Source organism: Nannobrachium achirus, assembly GCF_963921795.1.
Source record: "Nannobrachium achirus genome assembly, chromosome: 9".
NCBI classification, from domain to species: Eukaryota; Metazoa; Chordata; class Actinopteri; order Myctophiformes; family Myctophidae; genus Nannobrachium; species Nannobrachium achirus.
Window position 1 is genome coordinate 48153591 of NC_137818.1, and position 20493 is coordinate 48174083.

The window sequence follows — 20493 nt, forward strand, 5'->3', positions numbered from 1 at the left end:
ACAGAGAGGGGAAGTGGAGGGCGGAGGCCGAGGGTGGTGGCGGAGGCGGTAGTTAACGTGTGATCTCACCACCCTCTCTCGTAAACACCCTTCCCCCCACCGCCGAGCCATCCATGACATCAGCGGCGAGTAGAAGAAGCACTGGGATGTTGTGGACACTGTGTACTAAAATAATAGGCCACCACACGAACATTTTTCTTCAGAAATCACTTAATGGTGATTCATTTAGGGGATGGGACGATATGAAATATCATATCACGATTATTGTGACAAAAGAAATCACGATTTACGATGTTATCACGATAATCAAAACTATTATCCTGGGGCGGAATATTTGCCAAAAAAATAGCAGATCTACAAGCTCACTGCTATTTTTTGGCAAAGACATTTGATAGAGTGACAAAATACTGTATTAAGTACGTATATTATAAGTACCTTTTACCAATTATAGAGGGTTTAAAGTGGTACTGGATATGCAGCTCGGCAAATAAAAGGTGAATTGATCCCAGTGCATGACGGAGGACGATATCACAATATATTAAATCTCCACAATACGAATATCGTGAATGTTTTTTATCACGATAAACGATAATATCGCTTATCGTCCCATCTCTAGATTCCTTCACATTGTATTGTGTTAAATTCGAGTCCCGGGGGAGACGTCAAATGAAAGGTGAAAGGTTTGTTACATAACACGGGCACGTGCTGCAGTTTGTTACCTTCTTGCCGAGCTGGAAGACCAGCGAGGACAGGGTGTCCATGGAGGTGGAGCGCAGCTCGGGGGTGCTGTCCAGCGTGCGTACGATGGGGTGGATGATGCGGGAAGCGTAATCAGTGAAGTCCAGAGACTCTGTGAGACGGTCCAGCGTCTCCAAGGCCACCCTGGGAAACACCGGCAGGAGGGGGACAAGTAGGGCTGTCACGATTATGACATTTTACACGACGATTGATTGTCACTCAAATAATTGTGATTAACGATTTAATTGCGTTTCTGTCGTTGACAATTACATTCCTGTTTGGCTTGTAGGCTAATCAAGTTGTTGCACATGGCAGATATGACACATAACCTAAATATACGAAGAAATGACTAGTTACATATTTGACAACTTTATACTTGAAAAAGAACATCGATAGTGGAAATAGCAGATCTACAAGCTCACAACGCGTCGCGATACAGTGCGTTGTGAGCTTGTAGATCGGCTATTTCCACTATTTTTGAAAATGTTTGAAAATATGAACATTTTTCAACATGTAAAGACGATTATGACGATTATGACAAAATAATTGCGATTATGTCAATTAATTGCGATCATGTCAAATAATTGCGATTAGACGATTATGTAAAAATTGTGACAGCCCTCGGGACAAGATTAGACATCATGGCACTTTTGTTTGAAACGCTACCAGAGGTGTCTCTGGTGTCGGAGGCCTAAGAGACGGTGCCTTTCCAAAAGGCTGACATTAAAACGCTTGCGAAGGTGCTCACCCTGCAAGTATTTACAGAAGAGCCGGAGAGAGGCCACATAAAAGTTAATGAGCTCCACGATATGTAAGCGTTGGCATCGGGGCCCTCTTCTGTGTTTCTGGAAATGTGGGGCACATTATTTCTAGGGTGTCAGTAGAGCCGTGCAATATATCAAACCCATGACGTATTGAGAACTTGTTTTCATTGTATATCGTTCAACCGTGCAAGGACAATGATTCACCCAATCATGTTCTCTTTATCTCTATGTTGGTCCTACTTGAACATGAAGTAAGTAAGTAAGTATGTATGTCGGAGGGGCTTATTGTTGGCATCAGCTGAGCAACGAGGGAGTCCACTCCCCTTACAAGGGAGATGTATTGTTGAGGTGGAGCGGCCACATCTACCGTCAGCTTAGGGCATTCACCAAATATTCAAATATTCGAATATCAAAGTCACTATTCGACGTTGTTCACCGAAGTCGATTTTTTTTTTTTTTTTTTCTCTCTCTTTCAAAATAATAATATATATAGTTTATAAAGCTTGGCTAGATAGGAAGTCATAAGAATGAGTTGTCAATGGCCTTGGTGGATGAATTTGTTAATGCTCTATACCAGGGGTTCTCAAACCTTTTTAGGCTGTGACCCCCAAAATAAACATATTTTAACTGGCACTTGGAATTGTAGGTATTACATTTAATGTGACTCGGTTCCGCAAATACATATTGTGAAAATAGCAGATCTAGATGCTCACAACGCCTCGCAACGCGAGGCGTTGTGAGCATGTAGATCGGCTATTTTCACAATGTTCGCCTCTTGCTTACTTAATATTTGACAGTTTGGCCAGTCCTGTCGAATATTCGACTATTCGAATACTTTGACGACAAATAATTCGAATACTAAAAATCACTATTCGTGAATGCCCTACCGCCAGCTCCCAATACTCACCGCTTGTCTTAAGCCTGAGTTGTACTTGGTTGCGCTTTGTGTCTCACACCGAAAATAACATATTTACGAGCTCACAACATGCTGTGAGCTTGTACATTTGCTACATGTATGTCCGATGTGAGACACTGGTGTAAAACTATAATATAAATCAGGTGTCAGCTACCCAGGAAGTGCAGCTCATATGCTGAGATGGCAGTGCCACGGTATTGAACCCAGAACCATAATGGTTCAAAGGCCAGCGATCTATAAACTAGAGCACACATGAACGTGAACCTTATTTAATTCAATAAAACATGGAGAAACATGGAGCTACATTGTTAACTTGTGTAATTAGCAAAGTTTGAAAATAACATGACAATAGCGAAGACATTGAATATGGAAGCTCAATAAATGTTGTGATAAAGAAGCTGGATATGAGTGCACACTGCATACCCAAGAGAAACAAATGTGAGAGAGAAAACTAAACTTTGTCAAAAAACACGGCTAATGGGGCGCCCGCTGGCCTGGTGGTCAAGGCGCATACCACATACTAGGCTATGATGCCTGCTGGCGTCGCCGGTTTGATTTCCGATCCGGACGACCTTTGCCACATGTCATTCCCCATCTCTCTCCCCATTTCCTGTCAGTCTACTGTCCTATCAATAAAGGCATAAAAAGCCCAAAAAACAAATCTTAAAAAAAAAAAAAAAACACGGCTAATTTGCCTGATGGCAAGCTGGCAAACAGCAGACACACACACACACGCACGCACGCACGCGTCACGGTACTGACTTGCGCGCCTGCAGGGGGACGTCTGGGGCGTCAAACAGTTTGACGATGGGCGGCAGCAGCAGGTGGAGGTAGTCGTCCAGGTTGGCGCCAAACAGCTGGATGGCGTTGAGCAGCTGGAAAAGAGAGTGAGCACCACTGTTGAACGGATCATGTGCAACAGTTCACCTCGCAAGGGCTCATTAAAACCCATTTAGAACGGGGTACACATTATTGTGTATCGTTATTTTATGCTTTAACTATTGAAAAATAGCAGATATACAAGCTCACAGCGCGGCACCGAGTGCCGCGCTACGAGCTTGTAGATCTGCTATTTCAATTTTTGACCCCGATTCTATAAGTGTCTTTTTGAATCCTCTAAGGTTCTTTTGAAAAACCTATGTTTCTATGTCAGTAATCTGGCTTAGCCATCGTCAAAGAAAAGGTCCTTTTCACTTAACTGAAGCTCAGTTAGGCTGTTCTTGAGAGACTACTATGTCAGAGGTTCTCAAACCTTTTCATGTGAAGGACCCCCAAAATGATATTTATTTGGCCACGGACCCCCATTCAACATATTTAGTTCCAGGGACCACCCAGAAGCAAAATTTGAGTTACAAACGTTCGCTTTGAAAATACATAATGTTCAAAGATTTGCACAAATTTTCACGACTTTTTCAAAAATAGCAGATCTACAAGTTGTATATCTGCTATTTTTCACCGGTTAAAGCATTCAATAATTCTAGGCCTAAATGGGTTAACACTAAATGGGTTTTTCTTCTAGCAGTTCTCGTGGAAAAACTGCACGTTTTGTTATTAACTTCTTTTTTTCCAGGAAGGTGGTGGCAGACATTCTAGACTTCACCGCGATCAGGTTCACGGGACGAAACGTTATAGCGGACGTTCTGGGTACTGCTGGCCCTCTCTCTTCCGAGCAGGCCATCTCCAACACATGTCCTAGGCGAGGATTTCACAACTTTTGGTTGAATTTGCGAGGGTTGTTTTCTGGGCAACCAAGTCACAAACCGTTTCTGGAGCTAATGGGAAACGGTGTCACATTGTGTGTATGTGCGCGCATGTGCGTGCGTGCATATTGATGGTGGTTTAGAGGGATGACGTCTGTTACAGCCAACTAAAGACAGACCGCCTTCCCACCAGCCCCCATGTCTAAATTGCGCCAGGCGAGACTGCAGGAAGCCGAGGCGGGGGTCTGGAGAGCGGTGTGTGTGTGTGTGTGTGTGTGTGTGTGTGTGTGTGTGTGTGTGTGTGTGTGTGTGTGTGTGTGTGTGTGTGCGTGTGTGTGTGTCTGGGGGTTGGAGGAGGGATGGATAGTCAGAAAAGCTCCTGAAATGATGGAGATCTGTTTTCTTTTCTTTTCCTTCAGGCTGGAAAAGTAACCCGATTCCCCCCGGCTGCCTCTGTCCGCGACCTCATCTCGTGCTCCACATTAGCCCAGACCCTGGCCTGGGGTTATAGCCTACCCAGACGGTGGTCTGCTGGGTTATCTAACACCGCAGACACTGAGACAAAACAGGAACAGGAGAGAGAGAGAGAGAGAGCGAGAGGAAGAAAGAGAGAGAGAGAGAGAGTGTGAGAGAGAGAGAGAAGACTCTGGATGACCGCAGGGCTGTGATTGTGGGTCTTTGCGGTCTGTTGCTCCAGGCTGAGATTCTGAGTTTGAGGGGAAATGAATGGGATAAGCATCAGCGGCAGCGGCAGCGGGGGGGAAAGAGGAGAAGGTGCCAGCTATACGCATCGCTGGCTCTGGGATGCTGTATTGGTGTTGCGCGGGCAAGATGCGGAAGTTGGCGCGGGATGTGGACACAGCCACAAACTGACATGGCAACGTTACCTCTTAAGTCCAGAGTCAACTGAACTCTTGTTGTGCTTACACGTATAGAGTGTCAGTAGGGTGCAACAAAACCACATTCCACTTTCTGAGGTGCTAACTAAAGTGCAGGAATCCCACAAACAAAGTATCCATTGTACACAAAGGCCCTATTTTACATTTCATTGTATGGCGGTATCACACAAAAATAGACGATCTAAAGCTCACAAAGCATTGAATTGATGTGATCTGCCATTAGCACCGGTAGCTTTTTTTGTTTTTGTCATGCCCAAAATAGGTGGTGCCAATTTTGAAATTGGTTCATCTTGTTAACTTCCTACCTTCCCAATAGAATGAAGGAAGGTATTTTTCTAAATCCAAAATCCACAAAAAATGTATAATAAAAAAGGGGTTTTCAGGCCAAGGACCTATAGCTGAGAGAGAGAGAAAGCAGTGACCCAGTGGCGACAGCTGCGAAAAATGATGAAAAAAATGTATTCAGACGAAATAAACAGCGGCAGTGAGCAATCGTGATTGACATAATGTGAAGTAATCTTTTTTATTTTTGTACGTGCTCTGAAATTCGCTCCGATATTCGTCAGAAAAAGTGCAGCAAAGTGAAAGGACCTTTCGGGAAGTGAAACATTAGAGAGGAAAGCAGCCATCAGTGTAGCTGCAACCTCAATCAAACAAAAGGTCAATTACTGTATATTATGCAACAAAGATCGATTGCAGTCTTAAAAGGTTAACATCCACCCCAAGGTCCTTAAACACTTCTTTTAAAACATATGTTGCGCTGAGTAAGAGGTGCCTGTCACAGACACACATGCATTTTGGGTAAAGTAGCTAAGCTTCAAGTTCAGCAGCATCAAAAGGCTGTCTACACCAAGGATAATTATAAAGATAATTTATGATCTGAGCATCCACACTGACGAAGGATAAGTTATGTTAAGATGTTGATAATGAGGGATATGTTGAACGGATTTTGTTTGGCTAGCAGTTTTTTTATATCATTTATCAAATCGTTTGCAGTGTGGAATCGGCCATTCACTTCAGTCACAACATTTTTAGTAATCTTTTTTAGTTATTGTTCTTGGTGTGGAAGGTGGAATCAATGTGGAATCACAGATACCGTCACTTTTCACTTAACTCTTTTACTGCTTCGGACGTTCCGGTTCGCCCCAATTTTGACGGCGGCATATTGCCAATACGGCTCGTTCTTTTTACCTCTTCTGATGACTGTAAGCTGATGGGGGGTCGCGCCGCGGTGTACTGTAAAAACATCTCCCGTAATGCTGCTCTCAATAATTCCACCGCACGTTAGCAATAATGGAGCCCCAAATCACTTCCTGGCTGTTTTCTGTGGATCTGTTCTAGAAAATGCATTTCTGTGCTCTGAATGGATGGCAAGCGAAACGGCCCAATTCACATGAATTCTTTGTATAAGGCTGCCCTCTGCCGCCAGCTAGGCCAAAGTACACATATGAGCATTGTATTGTAGAAAGAATTAGTTTGAAAATATCAATAGATAATTTTCTATAACATCACAAAGGTAAGCTGCTTTTTGCTGGCACCAGCCCCAACAAATACATTATAACATCTGGCAGTAGGACAGTTAAGATTTTGATAGTTGTGAGAGCTAAAGATGTATGTGCTAGTCAAAGACGTGTCCTCACCTTGATGGTGACGCTGCGGCCGGTGCTGTTGTCGTGCATGAAGACTCGCAGCATGTGAGGGATGAGCTGGGGCAGGTACAGCTTGAACTCACCGCCCAGCGCCACCACGATCTGCTCGATCAACAGGATGATGGTGTTCTGCATGGGGTTGTTGGGCGTCCAGTACTCCTAAAACAACACAATGGAGCACATCAGTAAAATAGAGCAGTGGTTCTCAAACTTTTACATTTCAAGGTCTCCCCTTAACTCTGACTAACGGGTCCATTTGGTTCCATTTGTATGCTGTTAAGAGTAACAGATTTGTAGGGGTCAATTTAGACCCCCATAAAGGAGCTCACAAAGTCCCTGGAATCCACTTTGAGAACCACTGAAATAGAGTACAGTCATCAAGACAAAAGATTGCCAAATGTTATACTTCATCTACACAACATGGACAGATCCATCACAATTCCTTGCCAGGGGGTTTAGCCGTGGCCTGGATTCGAATCTTCCCAGGCATCATTTCTATCAATTCAACTACAACAGCCCTGTTTGAATTTGTTGAAAAGCATAATGTTTTTTTTCCTTCTGTCATGCACTATGCTCATGTCTCAATAGAAGATGCATCACAAAATCTAAAACAAATACTGTCAAAACGTAATTTCATCTTGTCTTTAAAAAGTGCACATGCTTTAAGTCATGATTTCTGTTCGGCAAATTACTTTTGGACTGTATAAGTCAGGGTTTACTTTGAACCAGGGAACTTCAGACTTACAGGTAAAAACTTTACCGACCGAGCCATTGGAACCCCAGAACTTGGGATCAAGAGAAAGGAGCCCATGAAGATTTTTTTTATGAAGCCATGCCCTCTACAATATTCATTGGCTCCTGGAGCCTTAATTATTTCATACACAACTTCAACTTTTTAGATTTTAGATAATGGTCCAAAGATTGTGTGTAGAACTGCTCAAAATGCTCAAAAATCTAAGGGTGGAGTTTTACTGGTCAAAGTGATATATGTGTTCCTCATGAGTAAAGCACATGCGTAAGCAAGTTTCATGGCTGTAGGCCAAATGAGGCATGACTTATGCCTGTTTAAGTTTGCATTTTTCAAACGATTGCTATAGCACCCCCCCCTTTGGATAATTGGTTTCAGTGATATTTGGAATAACACTCTACTGCATTTGCTTTAGCAGCTTTACCCTGTGTGTGTGTGTGTGTGTGTGTGTGTGTGTGTGTGTGTGTGTGTGTGTGTGTGTGTGTGTGTGTGTGTGTGTGTGTGTCTAATGCTAGCATGCCTGTTTCTCACTTTGTGCGTTGTGCAATACCGAATGTGTGTGCGTGCGTCAGTACGATTTTTTTGTCAATAATGGTCCAAAGTTTGTGTGTAGAAAGTTTTGTGCAGATTGCTCAAACATCCCAGGAAGAGATAGATTTGAACTATTTTTTCAGATAATTCAAAAGATGGAAGATCTAAAGGTCAGAGGACATAGATCAAATTGACAAAGTTGTTCGGCATAAGATTAATCACTGTAGCTCAAACAGGGCATGAGTTATACCTGTTCAAAGTTTGCATTTTTAATTGATTGCTATAGGGCTACCCTTTGGCCCTCTACCATATTGCAGACAATGCAGTGTTTCGTTAAAACCGACAGAAGAAGAATATAAACCAACAAAAACTAAAGGGGATCGATGCACTACGTGCTTGCCTGGCACCCTAAATATGAAACATTATAAAATACAAAAACAGTCAGAAACAGGCAGTCAGAAACAGAACAGAATAAAATAAATCAGAACAGGAGAGAACGATCATAGCTGTTTTTACCGAAAATGCATGTACACATCAGTTGAAATGATAAAACACGGGACAAACTCAGTCCCATTGTGGTCCTTTAACACTGTGCACTGTCAGTGGCCAAAAGTGAGGTGTTCCTCTATTATGGCAAGAGTCGAGAATGTAATAACGTGCTTTAGAACAGGAAGTCAGGTACGTAATGAAGGCATGGAGCTATGCCTCTGTCCAAGATGACCAATGACCTAGATTTGCGTGACTCTGATGTATGCCTTTTCTTTTATGACATGTGGAGGGGACATCCAAACACTACCTCATCTACCTTTGCTGTGGTAAAATCTATTGGTGCTCTGGGAGTGTGTGGGTCTCGGCCTGAGAGGCCTGGGTCAAAATGTGTTTCTGTCAATGGGAGGGAGGGAGGGAGGGAGGGGGGGAGAGAGAGAGAGAGAGAGAGACACAGACAGACAGACAGACAGACAGACAGACAGACACACAGACAGACAGAGATTGGGGGGGAGAAAGCATAGATAGAGAGAGGGGGAGAGAGGGAGGCAGAGAGAGAGACAGACAGACAGACAGACAGAGATTGGGGGGAGAAAGCATAGATAGAGAGAGGGAGAGAGGGAGAGGAAGAGAGAGGGACAGAGAGGAGGAGGGAGGGAGAGAGAGAGAGGGGGGAAAGGCACAGAGAGACAGACACACAGAGAGAGAGAGAGAGAGAAAGAGAGGGAAGAGGTGTTGGACAGAGAATTGCATTGGCGATGCAGAGGTTTCATGTGCCAGATTGTGGGGAGGGGGGCTTGCGAGGTGCAAATGGCAAAGACAATTTCCTGTCAATTGGAATTGATATCACGTCTCCTGCGTGGCTACTGACAGCCTTTTGGAAAGCCCTGGTGCCAGAGCAGTGATTGGTTATATTAGAGATAATAAGAGTTTAGGACAAGAGAACGAAACAACAGGAAGATAGTAAGAAAGAGTACGGGGAGAGAGAAGTCAAAGTCACGTAATACGTCAATATACCAATGGGCTTCAGCTGTGAAAGCTGTGTTCTGCCCCCGCTTTCCTGCGTTGCCCTGCCTATGGCCGCAGAGTCTGAGAGTGCGTGTATGTGCATGCGTGTGTGTATGTGTGTCCTGAATGGCTATTCCAGCCCCCTCCATCTGGATGCATGAGGTAGACTGGAACGAAAATGAATAGATCCTTTGTTTGACTCCCCATTTATTAAGTCAGAGGCTCTCAAGGTGGAATGGCCCAGTTCGCTCTAGTTCCTTTCGCTGCAAGGCGTTCATAATATGTTACCTAGAAGAATCTGGACCATAAGTCTACTGCTGGCAGCCCCTACAGGCCATGCTGCTCCTTACACCCACTTGGACATTTTTGCAGAAAGGTTGCACTAGAGGACAGACCATGGTGTCACCAAAATCGGCAGGGTTCATCCTGCAATCTTCTAAATAGATTATCAGATAGTTTGCACACAAGATGTCTCATTATCTAATGAGCAGATTGCAGGTTGCTCATTTTGGCCTGTGGGTGGCACTAAAGGAAAGGTCATGGGGTCACTCAAATGGATAGGGTACATGCTCCAGGAAGCAGGAACAGCAAGTTCCATGGCAAATCTGCCAATTAGATCTGGAGATCTTGTGTGCATGTGGAAATCTTGGCTTTATGGTAACGCCTTGGGGAAGCACGAGTTGTTCTCCTGTAGATGGCCTGACTGACTGGCTGCCATCCTCATGCCAAATTCACACCAGATTGGTATTCGGAATTCCATTTTCGGAGAAAGCGGCATGGTTCCATAAATTGTCTATGGTGAGGAGCAATTTTTTGCGTCAGAAGGCGGAGAGAATAAAAAAGCGCTGAGGTTTGTGGTGGGACAAAACAGCAATCAACCAGAAATGCAAGGCTTGACTAAGCGAACAAACAAAGGTGACATGAAGTTTTAGATGTTTTGTTCGCAACCATTTACAGTTGCCGAAAAATGCTAAGAGCTACAGTAAACCACTATGAATGTTGGTGTGAATTCGGCATTAGAGCCGCGCTAGACGTCCTAAAGGAGGAAGATGGATATTTGATGCTTTTCACCTTGCTGAATAATACGGGACAATAGAGTTTCAGATTGTGGCTTTAGTCAGTTTAGTGGAATAGTCTGCGCCACTTTGTGTGATCTCTCTCAGCTGTTCTCTCTTAACCAATATGCTGCTAGAGCAACACTGTCTCAAGCAGTCACTGGATAAAAAGGAAAACTCCTGCCACAGTCCTTGGCTGAACTCCACTCGTGCATTTTGTTTAGGAAAACAACTGTAATTTAAGCAAATGTAGACTACACACAATATGAAAGCGAGACTATTAAACGCAAATGTCTTCAGAGGACCTCAATGTAAATAAAATTAACTTCCCATACTCTCAAAAGCTCTTTTCATCTGGCTCTTTTAACCCATTTAGGCCTAGCATTATTGGATGCTTTAACTATTGAAAAATAGCAGATATACAAGCTCACAGCACGGCACAGAGTGCCGCGCTGCGAGCTTGTAGATCTGTTATTTTTGAAAAGTTGTGAAAATGTGTGCAAATCTTTGAATATATGTATTTTTAAAGTGAACGTTTGTAACTCAAAGTTTGCTTCTGGGTGGTCCCTGGAACTAAATGTTTTGAGATGGGGGGTCCGTGGCCAAATACATATCATTTTGGGGGTCCTTCACATGAAAAGGTTTGAGAACCACTGACATAGTAGTCTGTCAAGAACAGACTAACTGTGCTCCATTTAAGTGAAAAGGACCTTTTCTTTGACGATGGCTAGCCAGATTGCTGACGTAGAAACATAGGGTTTTTCAAAAAAACCTTAGAAGGATTCAAAAGACACTTATAGAATCGGGTCAAAATTCTAATGTTCACGATTTTTCAAAAATAGCAGATCTACAAGCTCGCAGCGCGGCACTCGGTGCCGCACTGTGAGCTTGTATATCTGCTATTTTTCAATAGTTAAAGCATAAAATAATGATACACCATAATGTGTACCCCGCTCTAAATGGGTTAAGTATGCCACACATGTTGTGTGTTGCTGTGTGACACGGGGCCGAACTCTGTCCCGGGGCCCCTGAAACGCTCCTAATGAGGAAAGTGCAGAGAGAGAGAGAACAACTGAGCGCAATTAAGAGCCTGCAGCTGTTTTCAGACTCACAGGAAAGAGAGGAGGTGGGAGTGTTATGTGGATGTGCTGGTGAGCACGCGCTTACTCACCCTGATGAGGGTGAAGATGTCGTCCATGTAGGGACGGATGTGGATCTTCACGAAGCACACCACCATTCCCATCTGCTGGAAGAGGAACTGCAGACAACAGGAGAGAGAGGGAGAGAGAGAGAACAGGTGTAACCAAAATAACATTTATCGTGAAATTATCCTCCGTCATGCACTGGGATCATAAAATAAATAATCTCCGGGGTCAGTCCACACCACACACTAGGGATGGCCAACGGCTAACCGTTACCGTTAAACCGATAAGAAATTGGTTACCGGTAAGCACTAACGGTTAATTTTGACCGATAAAAAAAGAAAGAAAAAGGAAATCAACCCATGTGTCACACCAAAAGCCCCGTACACCAATATCTACGCAACATCAAGTCATCAATCATGCAACTATACGCGCTGTGGTCACACATTTCTGGACACCATTGTCTGTGTACCATCCATGCATTCACGCAACTGTGCGAGGCTGCGACGCTGCTTGATTTGGAGTCGTACACGCTGACTTGTCCATCAGGAAACAAATGCTCCGTCGTCGATTGGATTTTACAAAACAGACCCCCGTCACATTGAATCCCGTTTAAGAAGAGCTTAAAACACAACTTTCTAATGTTACATGTTGATGACGTGAGGAACGCTAAAGTCGTCTTGGTTATGAGTAGCTAGGATATGCGAAAATAACAAAGCTCAGAGTCGCAAATTCAATGATCGCTGCATCAGCACACACAAAACACGGGCGAGAGAGAAGAAAATTAATGAAATGGACATCACGTTTAGCCGATCCAACCATTCCAAAAGTCATACGATTGAAAGTTATTGCTCTACATGCGAGCATCTCGTTGCTGCTGTTTAGTTAGGCGACCGACAGGGAGTGCACAGAATTTTAGAGAGGCATGGGCTGAAGGGCCTTTTGGTGGACAATTCTGTTGATAAAAGTTAAGGGCTCCAGCCCCCTTTGCTGTATGTGCGCACGTGCCTGGCGAGAGCGCATCACATTACAGACTGATCATTTCAATCTCACCGTTTCTTTGCAAAAACACATTTCTTTTAGAAAACATTTGTATTCTTGTTTCTCCTAGTTGTATTGTTTTTAATGTGTAAATATGGCACTTTATTATGGGGAAAAACGGGTGTATTTTCCTTTTTTTTAAATCGCTAAAATAGCGCATTTTTGAACACATTTCCTTAACGGTTAACGGTTAATTAACTGATAAGGCCTTTCGGTTATCGGTTAAGAAAAAATCTCCATTTGGCCATCCCTACCACACACCACCCACCAACAGGGGGTGGTAATGTGCGGACTGATTTATCAGGCTATTGCGACGCTGCGACGCGTTGTGAGCTTGTAGATCGGCTATTTTCAGCACACAACCAAGTGTAAAATCAGCCATTACAATGCCATCAAGGCCTGCCAAAATACATTTTAGTTGACTAAATCAACTGTAGATTTAGTCGCCTAAAATCTTATGATATTTAGTCGACTAAAATTAGACTAAAATTAAAACTTTTCAGGTGACTAAATTATGACTAAAACTAAAAGACATTTTTAAACACTGATGTAAATACATGGGATAACCTGACCGTGGGAAAATAAATCACCAACCAACCAACCAGCAGCCTGCCTACCTCTCGGATGCTGGCGTCGCACACCCGTATGACATTGAGGAAGGTGGGCATGACCTGGGGCAGGAACTGCACGCACTTGAGCCCCAGGGACTTGAAGATGAAGGTGACGGCCTGGACCACCATGGTGTGGTGGTTGGAGAGCGAGGGGTCCCTCAGGATGCGCATGAGCGTGACGATGGCCACCGCGGGGTAGAACTCGTCCAGGGGCAGGTTGCCCATGTTCACCAGCATCTCACTGGTGCTGTAGTCCGCTGGTGGGGGACAAGAATCGACGTGAGAAAGAGCACTGAGCTGCACTCATCACATAGCCAACGTTAGATTTATTCCTTTCAATATGTTATTCAATATATAATAATTTGCCCTATTCACGGCCAGCCCACTCAACACATTTTTCAGCAACTTCCTGGTGCTGACGTCAGCTTTGAAGGGTAAAATAACACAGAAATTGCTGGACATAAAGCCAACAAATCGTTATTTCGAACGGTAAAGTAAATTATAATGCTTTGTGCCTTTTACTATCTTGTGTTCTTGATCATGCTAGCCGTATTTTATACTTCACTATTCGGAAATTGCATTAAAATTGTGATTTCTGTGTTAACTCTATGGGCTTTTAGCAGGGTTTTACCCTTCAAAACGTGACTTCAGCACCAGGAAGTTGCTGAGTGAGCAGGCCGTGAATAGGGCTAATTTAACTGTGAATGAACTGTTCATTGTATGTTGGGCAGTGCAGACATAGGCAGACAAATGCACCTGTAGGTGCACTATAGGGTAAAAACAATTGAAAAATGTATCGATTGCACACTGTTTAGAGATAGCCTGTTTGTTTTGTATAGTCATGTTTTGATGTTGTTTGTCATGTGACGTTTATTTTTGGTTGTTGTTGAGGACCTCAATGGAAATGATGATTGTGTTTTCATCCTCGATAATGCATTGACTGTATGTCAGAAAGTGCTCTGTGTTCTTTATGTCACCAAAATCAATCAATCATATATCATCGCTGTTGGGTGGAAACCTTGTATGTCCATCCTAAATGGTCCTGCGTAGTTATTTGGCACAAGCACTTTTTACAATGAAAAGAATCATTGGATCAGTATTTATAAAACCCACAGAAAGATCACTTTCCCATTGAAACATATTAGATCTACAAGTTCACAATGCGCCGCGATGCATTGTGAACTTGTATAACTACTTTCACTACTTTTACAGAAGGTAAAGTAGGACATTCATTTCTGAGAAAACCTAAAAGGTTTGAATATGGAGATACAAGGTTTCTGCTCGACAATAACGATATTATAAACCAGTGGCCCTGATTAATGTGTAGATGGGAGCAAGGTCCCTGTGGCCATTGTGATTTGACTATTTGTTCCAGTTGCATTTACTGGCATAGAAAAGCCGACAGACTTCAAACAATCCGTGCTATTATTGCAAACTACCCTTGGTAATTAAGCTATTCCGGAAATAGCACAAATAAAGGGCTTGGCGAGCTGCTCTTGCTGCTCATGAGTCATGTAACGAGGAGCAGGTTTATAACAAACAATGATTCTACATATTACTTCCCATTGAGCAAGCCATTGTGATAGTCGTACACACGTTCTGAATAAATATATCTAAGTTAAACCCATTTAGAACGGGTACACATTATTGTGTATCATTATTTTATGCTTTAACTGTTGAAAAATAGCAGATATACAAGCTCACGGCGCGGCACCGAGTGCCGCGCTGCGAGCTTGTAGATCTGCTATTTTTGAAAATTCGTGAAAATTAGAATTTTGACCCGATTCTATAAGTGTCTTTTGAATTTTTTGTAAAACCTATGTTTCTATGTCAGCAATCTGGCCAGCCATCGTCAAAGAAAAGGTCCTTTTCACTTAACTGGAGCTCAGTTAGTCTGTTCTTGAGAGACTACTATGTCAGTGGTTCTCAAAGGACCCCCAAAATTATATGAATTTGGCCACGGATCTCAAAATATTTAGTTCCAGGGAACACGCAGAAGCAAAATCTTAGTTACACACGTTCGCTTTGAAAATACATATATTCAAAGATTTGCACACATTTTTTCACGACTTTCTCAAAAATAGCAGATCTACAAAGCTCGCAGCGCGGCACTCGGTGCCGCGCTGTGAGCTTGTATATCTGCTATTTTTCTATAGCTAAAGCATTCAATAATTCTAGGCCTAAATGGGTTAACATCTGGGCAGGGTTCCAATAGCACGAGACAGTACAGTACATATGTGACGGGGGGGCCAGTCGCTTGGTCTGTCTGTCCTTGTCCAGTCAGTGAGGAAGGGATAGAGTTTTACTGGCGAGCTGCTGTGAAGACTGATGTCTGGTGTTCGGCGTTTCATTGGCCCAGTGTGGGAGTACAGTTTCAGCCTGTAGACTCTACTGTTCTCCTCTGGACTAAAAGGCATAATAGATGGGGCACAGAGCCTTAAGGGGGAGGGCTGAGTGAGCAGACAAGCTTAGTTTGCTGCTGGATTTGGTGTTATGCGAGGCCTTCACCAAGTGCAGATTGATGGTGGCAAGGTGATGGATGATCACACATCTGTATCTTTACGACCCGGGAAGAAGCATCAATTCGGCTTCGGTGAAGGCAAAAGCACCACCTTATAGTAGCACTAGCCTGAGCTGTTAATCAAAAACCTGCAACGTATCAAGTGTTTCCCCACCAAAACACAAGTCAACCGTTGATGAAATCCGCCATTGGAAAACACATCTTGTTATCATTCCTCGGGGTGTGAGTGTCAGTCATGTGATCTTGACCTGCTTTAGAGGGATTGCGTTCTAAGTCAGGTGAGGAGGAGGAGGACCGAAGCCAGTGTCCTCCCGCTACAAGGAGAGTACGCAGCAGCTGCCAAAGATGGCTAGTGCTCCAGACAGTGACCCTGACTGTAACACAATCTGCCAGCGGAGGGAGATATACGGCCCAGCGTTCCAGTCACAGTCCATTGAGCTCGAGAACAAACTGCTAAAACTATTATCCGCCAGAGCACCGATGTCACATTCCCCGATGCGTCGCCGGATGAGAGAAAGGGAACTGCATTCTCCACGCGTGCAAACAACCCACATGACAGGTGTGTGTTTATATTAATATGATTCCAATGTGCTCGGTCCGCTACGCGGCACAAGAGGTCATGGTGGGAGTGAGACTGAGTGAGCACAGCAGGAGGTGAAGAGGCCTGGAGGAAGACTGTAATCAGATGTTGAGTTGACATCAGTTTGACATGGAACTATCTTTTCATCGTGGACACTGCCAAGGCATGAATACGCCCCTCGAGGACCCTGTCTCGGGCTTCGTCTCAAGACGGGGATCCAGAACTTACCTCACCTCCAGCGTGATTTATGACGTGATTTATGGACAAAATAGACATGACATAATGGACTGCTGCAAAGCGTTCTCCATCAGTTGATATAAAGCTGTTGGGTCGTCCAGTTGGTCCCTGTATGACATAAAAAATACAGTAGATGTTTCTGGTATCCACGTGGCATAGGTGTAAAGTACCCGTCCATCGCTGAGGAGACTGGGGTTGGATGCCTCCACGGTGCCTCTGGCTTGGCCGGGCACTGTAAAGAAATACTGTGTTTGCAGGTTGGAGATTGTGTTCCCCGTCGCTGCACTAGTGACTCCTACAGGTGGCTTAGGCTGCCTGTTCATAGGCCTGTCACAATTATTACAAAATCGTCCAATTGCAATTATTTTTTTTGCATAATCATCCTAGTGTTTTCACAATGCGTCACTTTGTAACACGTTGTAAGCTTGTCGATCAGCTGTTTCTGCTTTTTTCACATGTATACAATTATTACATGTAAATATTTCCTTTGTATATTTAATGTATTTGTCTTATCTGCCCTGTGACATTTTTGATTACGAAGCTTAACACGTTGTGTGCCACCGCCCACGTTAAGACGCTCCCGTACCTGGTTACCAGGTAAACAGGTGGTGCTGCTGCCGCCGCCGCTGTTGAGCGAAAAAACTACGTATCCCACGATGCAAAGCGGCCGTGCACTGCTATCGACTCCATTGCCTCATTCACATCTGTTTATCTGGCCTCGCTAAAATGGCTGTATCTGTTGTTTTTTTCCCTGTTGCTCGTTTGGTCAAAACAACGCCATGTTTTGAGGACTATAGCTCACTCATATATACTCGCGGGTGGATTCTTGCTTCTCCGCGGGAAAGAAGACACGTGCGCCGGCCATGAACGGCAGCGGTCGCGCGCACAATGGACATGCGCAGCGTGCATGGTGCGATCGAAAAGCAGGTAAATTAAATGGGGTTTATAGATGCCATTCAAAGTATTAAAAGGCAAACAGAAATAAAAATGGTGTTGACACACAATTAGTTTAAACTGTTAATCTGTCTGTTCAACAGAGAGAGGAGTTGGGAGGAATAGCCAGTTCCTCTGCATGCGCTATGCCCTCTCAGTGAAACTCTTCACTATTAGGTGGAAAGAAACAGGTGGCGACCCCATGTGTGGGAGCAGAGGAGACGTGGTTGTCTACACTCTCCCGTGGCCAAATGTGGGGGTTAGCAGTGACAGGGACTCTAGTATATTACACTTTTCCAGGGGAATTGGCATTACAACTAAATAACTCACAGCGTAGGAGCATACCACATAAATAAGACTGTGGTCCTTCCCGCAGCTGGCCCAGGTTCTAATCTGACCTGAGGCACTTAGTTCACGGCATGTCATCCCTCTCTCTCCCGCGGCATAGCTCAGGGGTAGAGAAACCGCTATTAGAGCACAAAGGGTTCCCGAAGGGTTCCCAGTTCGAATCCGGGCTCCCCCTGAGTTTATGTCGAAGAGTCCTTGGGCAAGACTCTGAACCCCTAATTGCTCCCGGTGAGTAGGTTGGTGCCTTGCATGGTTTCCTCCGCCACCGGTGTATGAATGTGTGCGTGAATGGGTGAATGTAATGCACAATCTATGTAAAGCGCTTTGGATAAAATCGCTATATAAATGCACCATTTACCATTTACCACCTCTGTTCACTTGTCCTTTCAAAATAACGTTTAAACGGCAAAAGAAATTCTTAAAGTAATATATAAATAAAATAATATAATAAAAGCAGTATGAGTTAAGTATAATATAATATAGGATCTTGATGTGTATTGGGTGGATGGGCAACTATCACTATGCCACTTCAGAACAAAAAACTAAACAAGAAAACTACAAACTAAATTGTGTCACTGATATTCTCAATGAAATTTTACAATGTGTAATTTTCGTGGGAAATGGAAAATAAATTCTGATGACTCATCCTGCACTCAGTGCAAGCCGAGGCACACCAAAGATTTCCAGTCAATAAAATCAAGTTCAAGTTCAGAATATAATAGCTTTTGCAGTAGTCCCTCCTCCCACCTTGATGGTAGCAAGATACTCCCTTTCCAACAATGCTTATGGCCAAGATCCAGGTGAAAGGAATGCATACATTTTGAAGAGGCTGGTTACTGCATATGAATCAACTCCACACTTGTACTCATGAGCAGACTGTGGTTCCCAAACACAGTGGGTGTGCCATGAGACATGTCCAGGTGTGCCATGGGCTTTTGTGACAACAACTACACATTATTATTGCAATACAGATGCTCCGATTGAGATTTTTGGGGCCGATACCGATCACCGATCAACTGGAATCAGTATTTGCCGATACCGATATTCCCGATCACAGCGTCAAATCCATAAATTCTTCTATTTATTGTGTTACTGTAGCAGCATTTATATATTTAATGATTCTTCTTACAAAACATTGACATATTAAGTATAAACATTTATTGCAGGCTGAGGTCCTTTAGTATCCAATTCATCTTGTAGGAGTTGAAGCTGAGGTTACGTTCAGTCCCACAGATAAATATTGTGAAAATAGCTGATCTAGCTTGTAGATCGGCAAAGCCAATGGAGGCAAAGCCGATAACGATCAAATCCGATAGAAGCATTATCGGCCGATCGCGATCACCGATCAATCGGCAGATCTCTATATTGCAATTTATTGTATAATACTATAAAGTTATCAGTAATACTAAATCATTATCAGTATTTTTGCATACTCATTTCCAGTACAGAGGCCAATTCTGTACCCTAAAAAGAATTTTTAACCATTTCAACCTGGCATCCTATTCCCATCCCTACTGGCCATGTCATACTGTGAAAATGAAAAAAATAAAAGACGTCAATTCACTCAAATAAATATAGTAAATATACAAGCTCACAATGTGAGCATGTAGATCGGCTATTTCCGTGTTGTTGTTTTTTTGTGAACTTGTAGATCAGCTATTTCTGTGATTTTTTAACATTTGACAAAGTAGTGGCTAAACTTAATTTGGCATTCGTAATTTGTAAATGACATTCGTAAATGTCATTTTATACCTGACTTGGCCTTTGGTGTGCCATGAATCCAACTCTGTTGTATATGAGCCAACAACAAATGGTAAATGGTGCATTCATATAGCGCCTTTATCCAGGGTGCTTTACTATAATTGTGCATTACATTCACCCATTCACTGCTCCTACAGATTTTGCCCTAAAATCACGCAAATCGGTACACAGTATGTCTACACTCATGTCATCAACATTGATCTGTCCCATATAGCGCCACCATCTGGCCGATTTTTTCAAACACATTTTTGGACACTGCTCCTACACATTTTGCCCTAAAATCACGCAAATCCGTACACAGTATGTCTACACTCATGTCATCAACATGGATCTGTCCTATATAGCGCCACCATTAGGCCGATTTTTCAAAAACATTTTTGGACACTGCTCCTACAGATTTTGCCCTAAATTCACGCTGCGACCTGACGGTCGCTTATCTCCCGATTAGGGAGTCTTACTGGTATAGCGCCTTTATCCAAGGTGCTTTACTATAATTGTGCATTACATTCACCCATTCACACATACAGTGATGGCGAAGGTTAACCATTCAAGGCACCAAACTGCTCACCGGGAGCTATTAGGGGTTCAACATCTTCCAACAAGGACACTTCGACACCAACTGTGGGGGAGCCTGGGATCGAACTGGGAACCTTCCGGTGATGGGAAATCGTCATCACGTGTGTGGAAGTGTTAGGCATCCCATATGTTGATTGCATTTGTTTGTCATATGTCTTTTGTCTGTCATGTCAGTCAAATCAGCTTGTGTTAACAGGATATTTCACTCTCAAACTGTTTTAAAGTGAAATATCCCTTTACGTCCCAACT

At 43.4% G+C, this 20493-nt stretch overlaps 1 protein-coding gene across 4 annotated transcripts in view; it reads right to left on the reverse strand.

The window, feature by feature from the left end:
• mtor (mechanistic target of rapamycin kinase) overlaps positions 1 to 20493 on the reverse strand; it is a 161059-nt gene that overhangs the window by 112288 nt on the left and 28278 nt on the right. For all 4 annotated transcript variants that reach the window (XM_080733387.1, XM_080733386.1, XM_080733385.1 and 1 more), the window contains exons 19-23: positions 13295 to 13545; positions 11666 to 11752; positions 6658 to 6825; positions 3181 to 3293; positions 720 to 882 (exon numbers count right to left, since the gene is read on the reverse strand). In XM_080733387.1, the coding sequence (XP_080589513.1) occupies positions 720 to 882; positions 3181 to 3293; positions 6658 to 6825; positions 11666 to 11752; positions 13295 to 13545 (782 nt within the window). The remainder of the gene's footprint in view (positions 1 to 719; positions 883 to 3180; positions 3294 to 6657; positions 6826 to 11665; positions 11753 to 13294; positions 13546 to 20493) is intronic.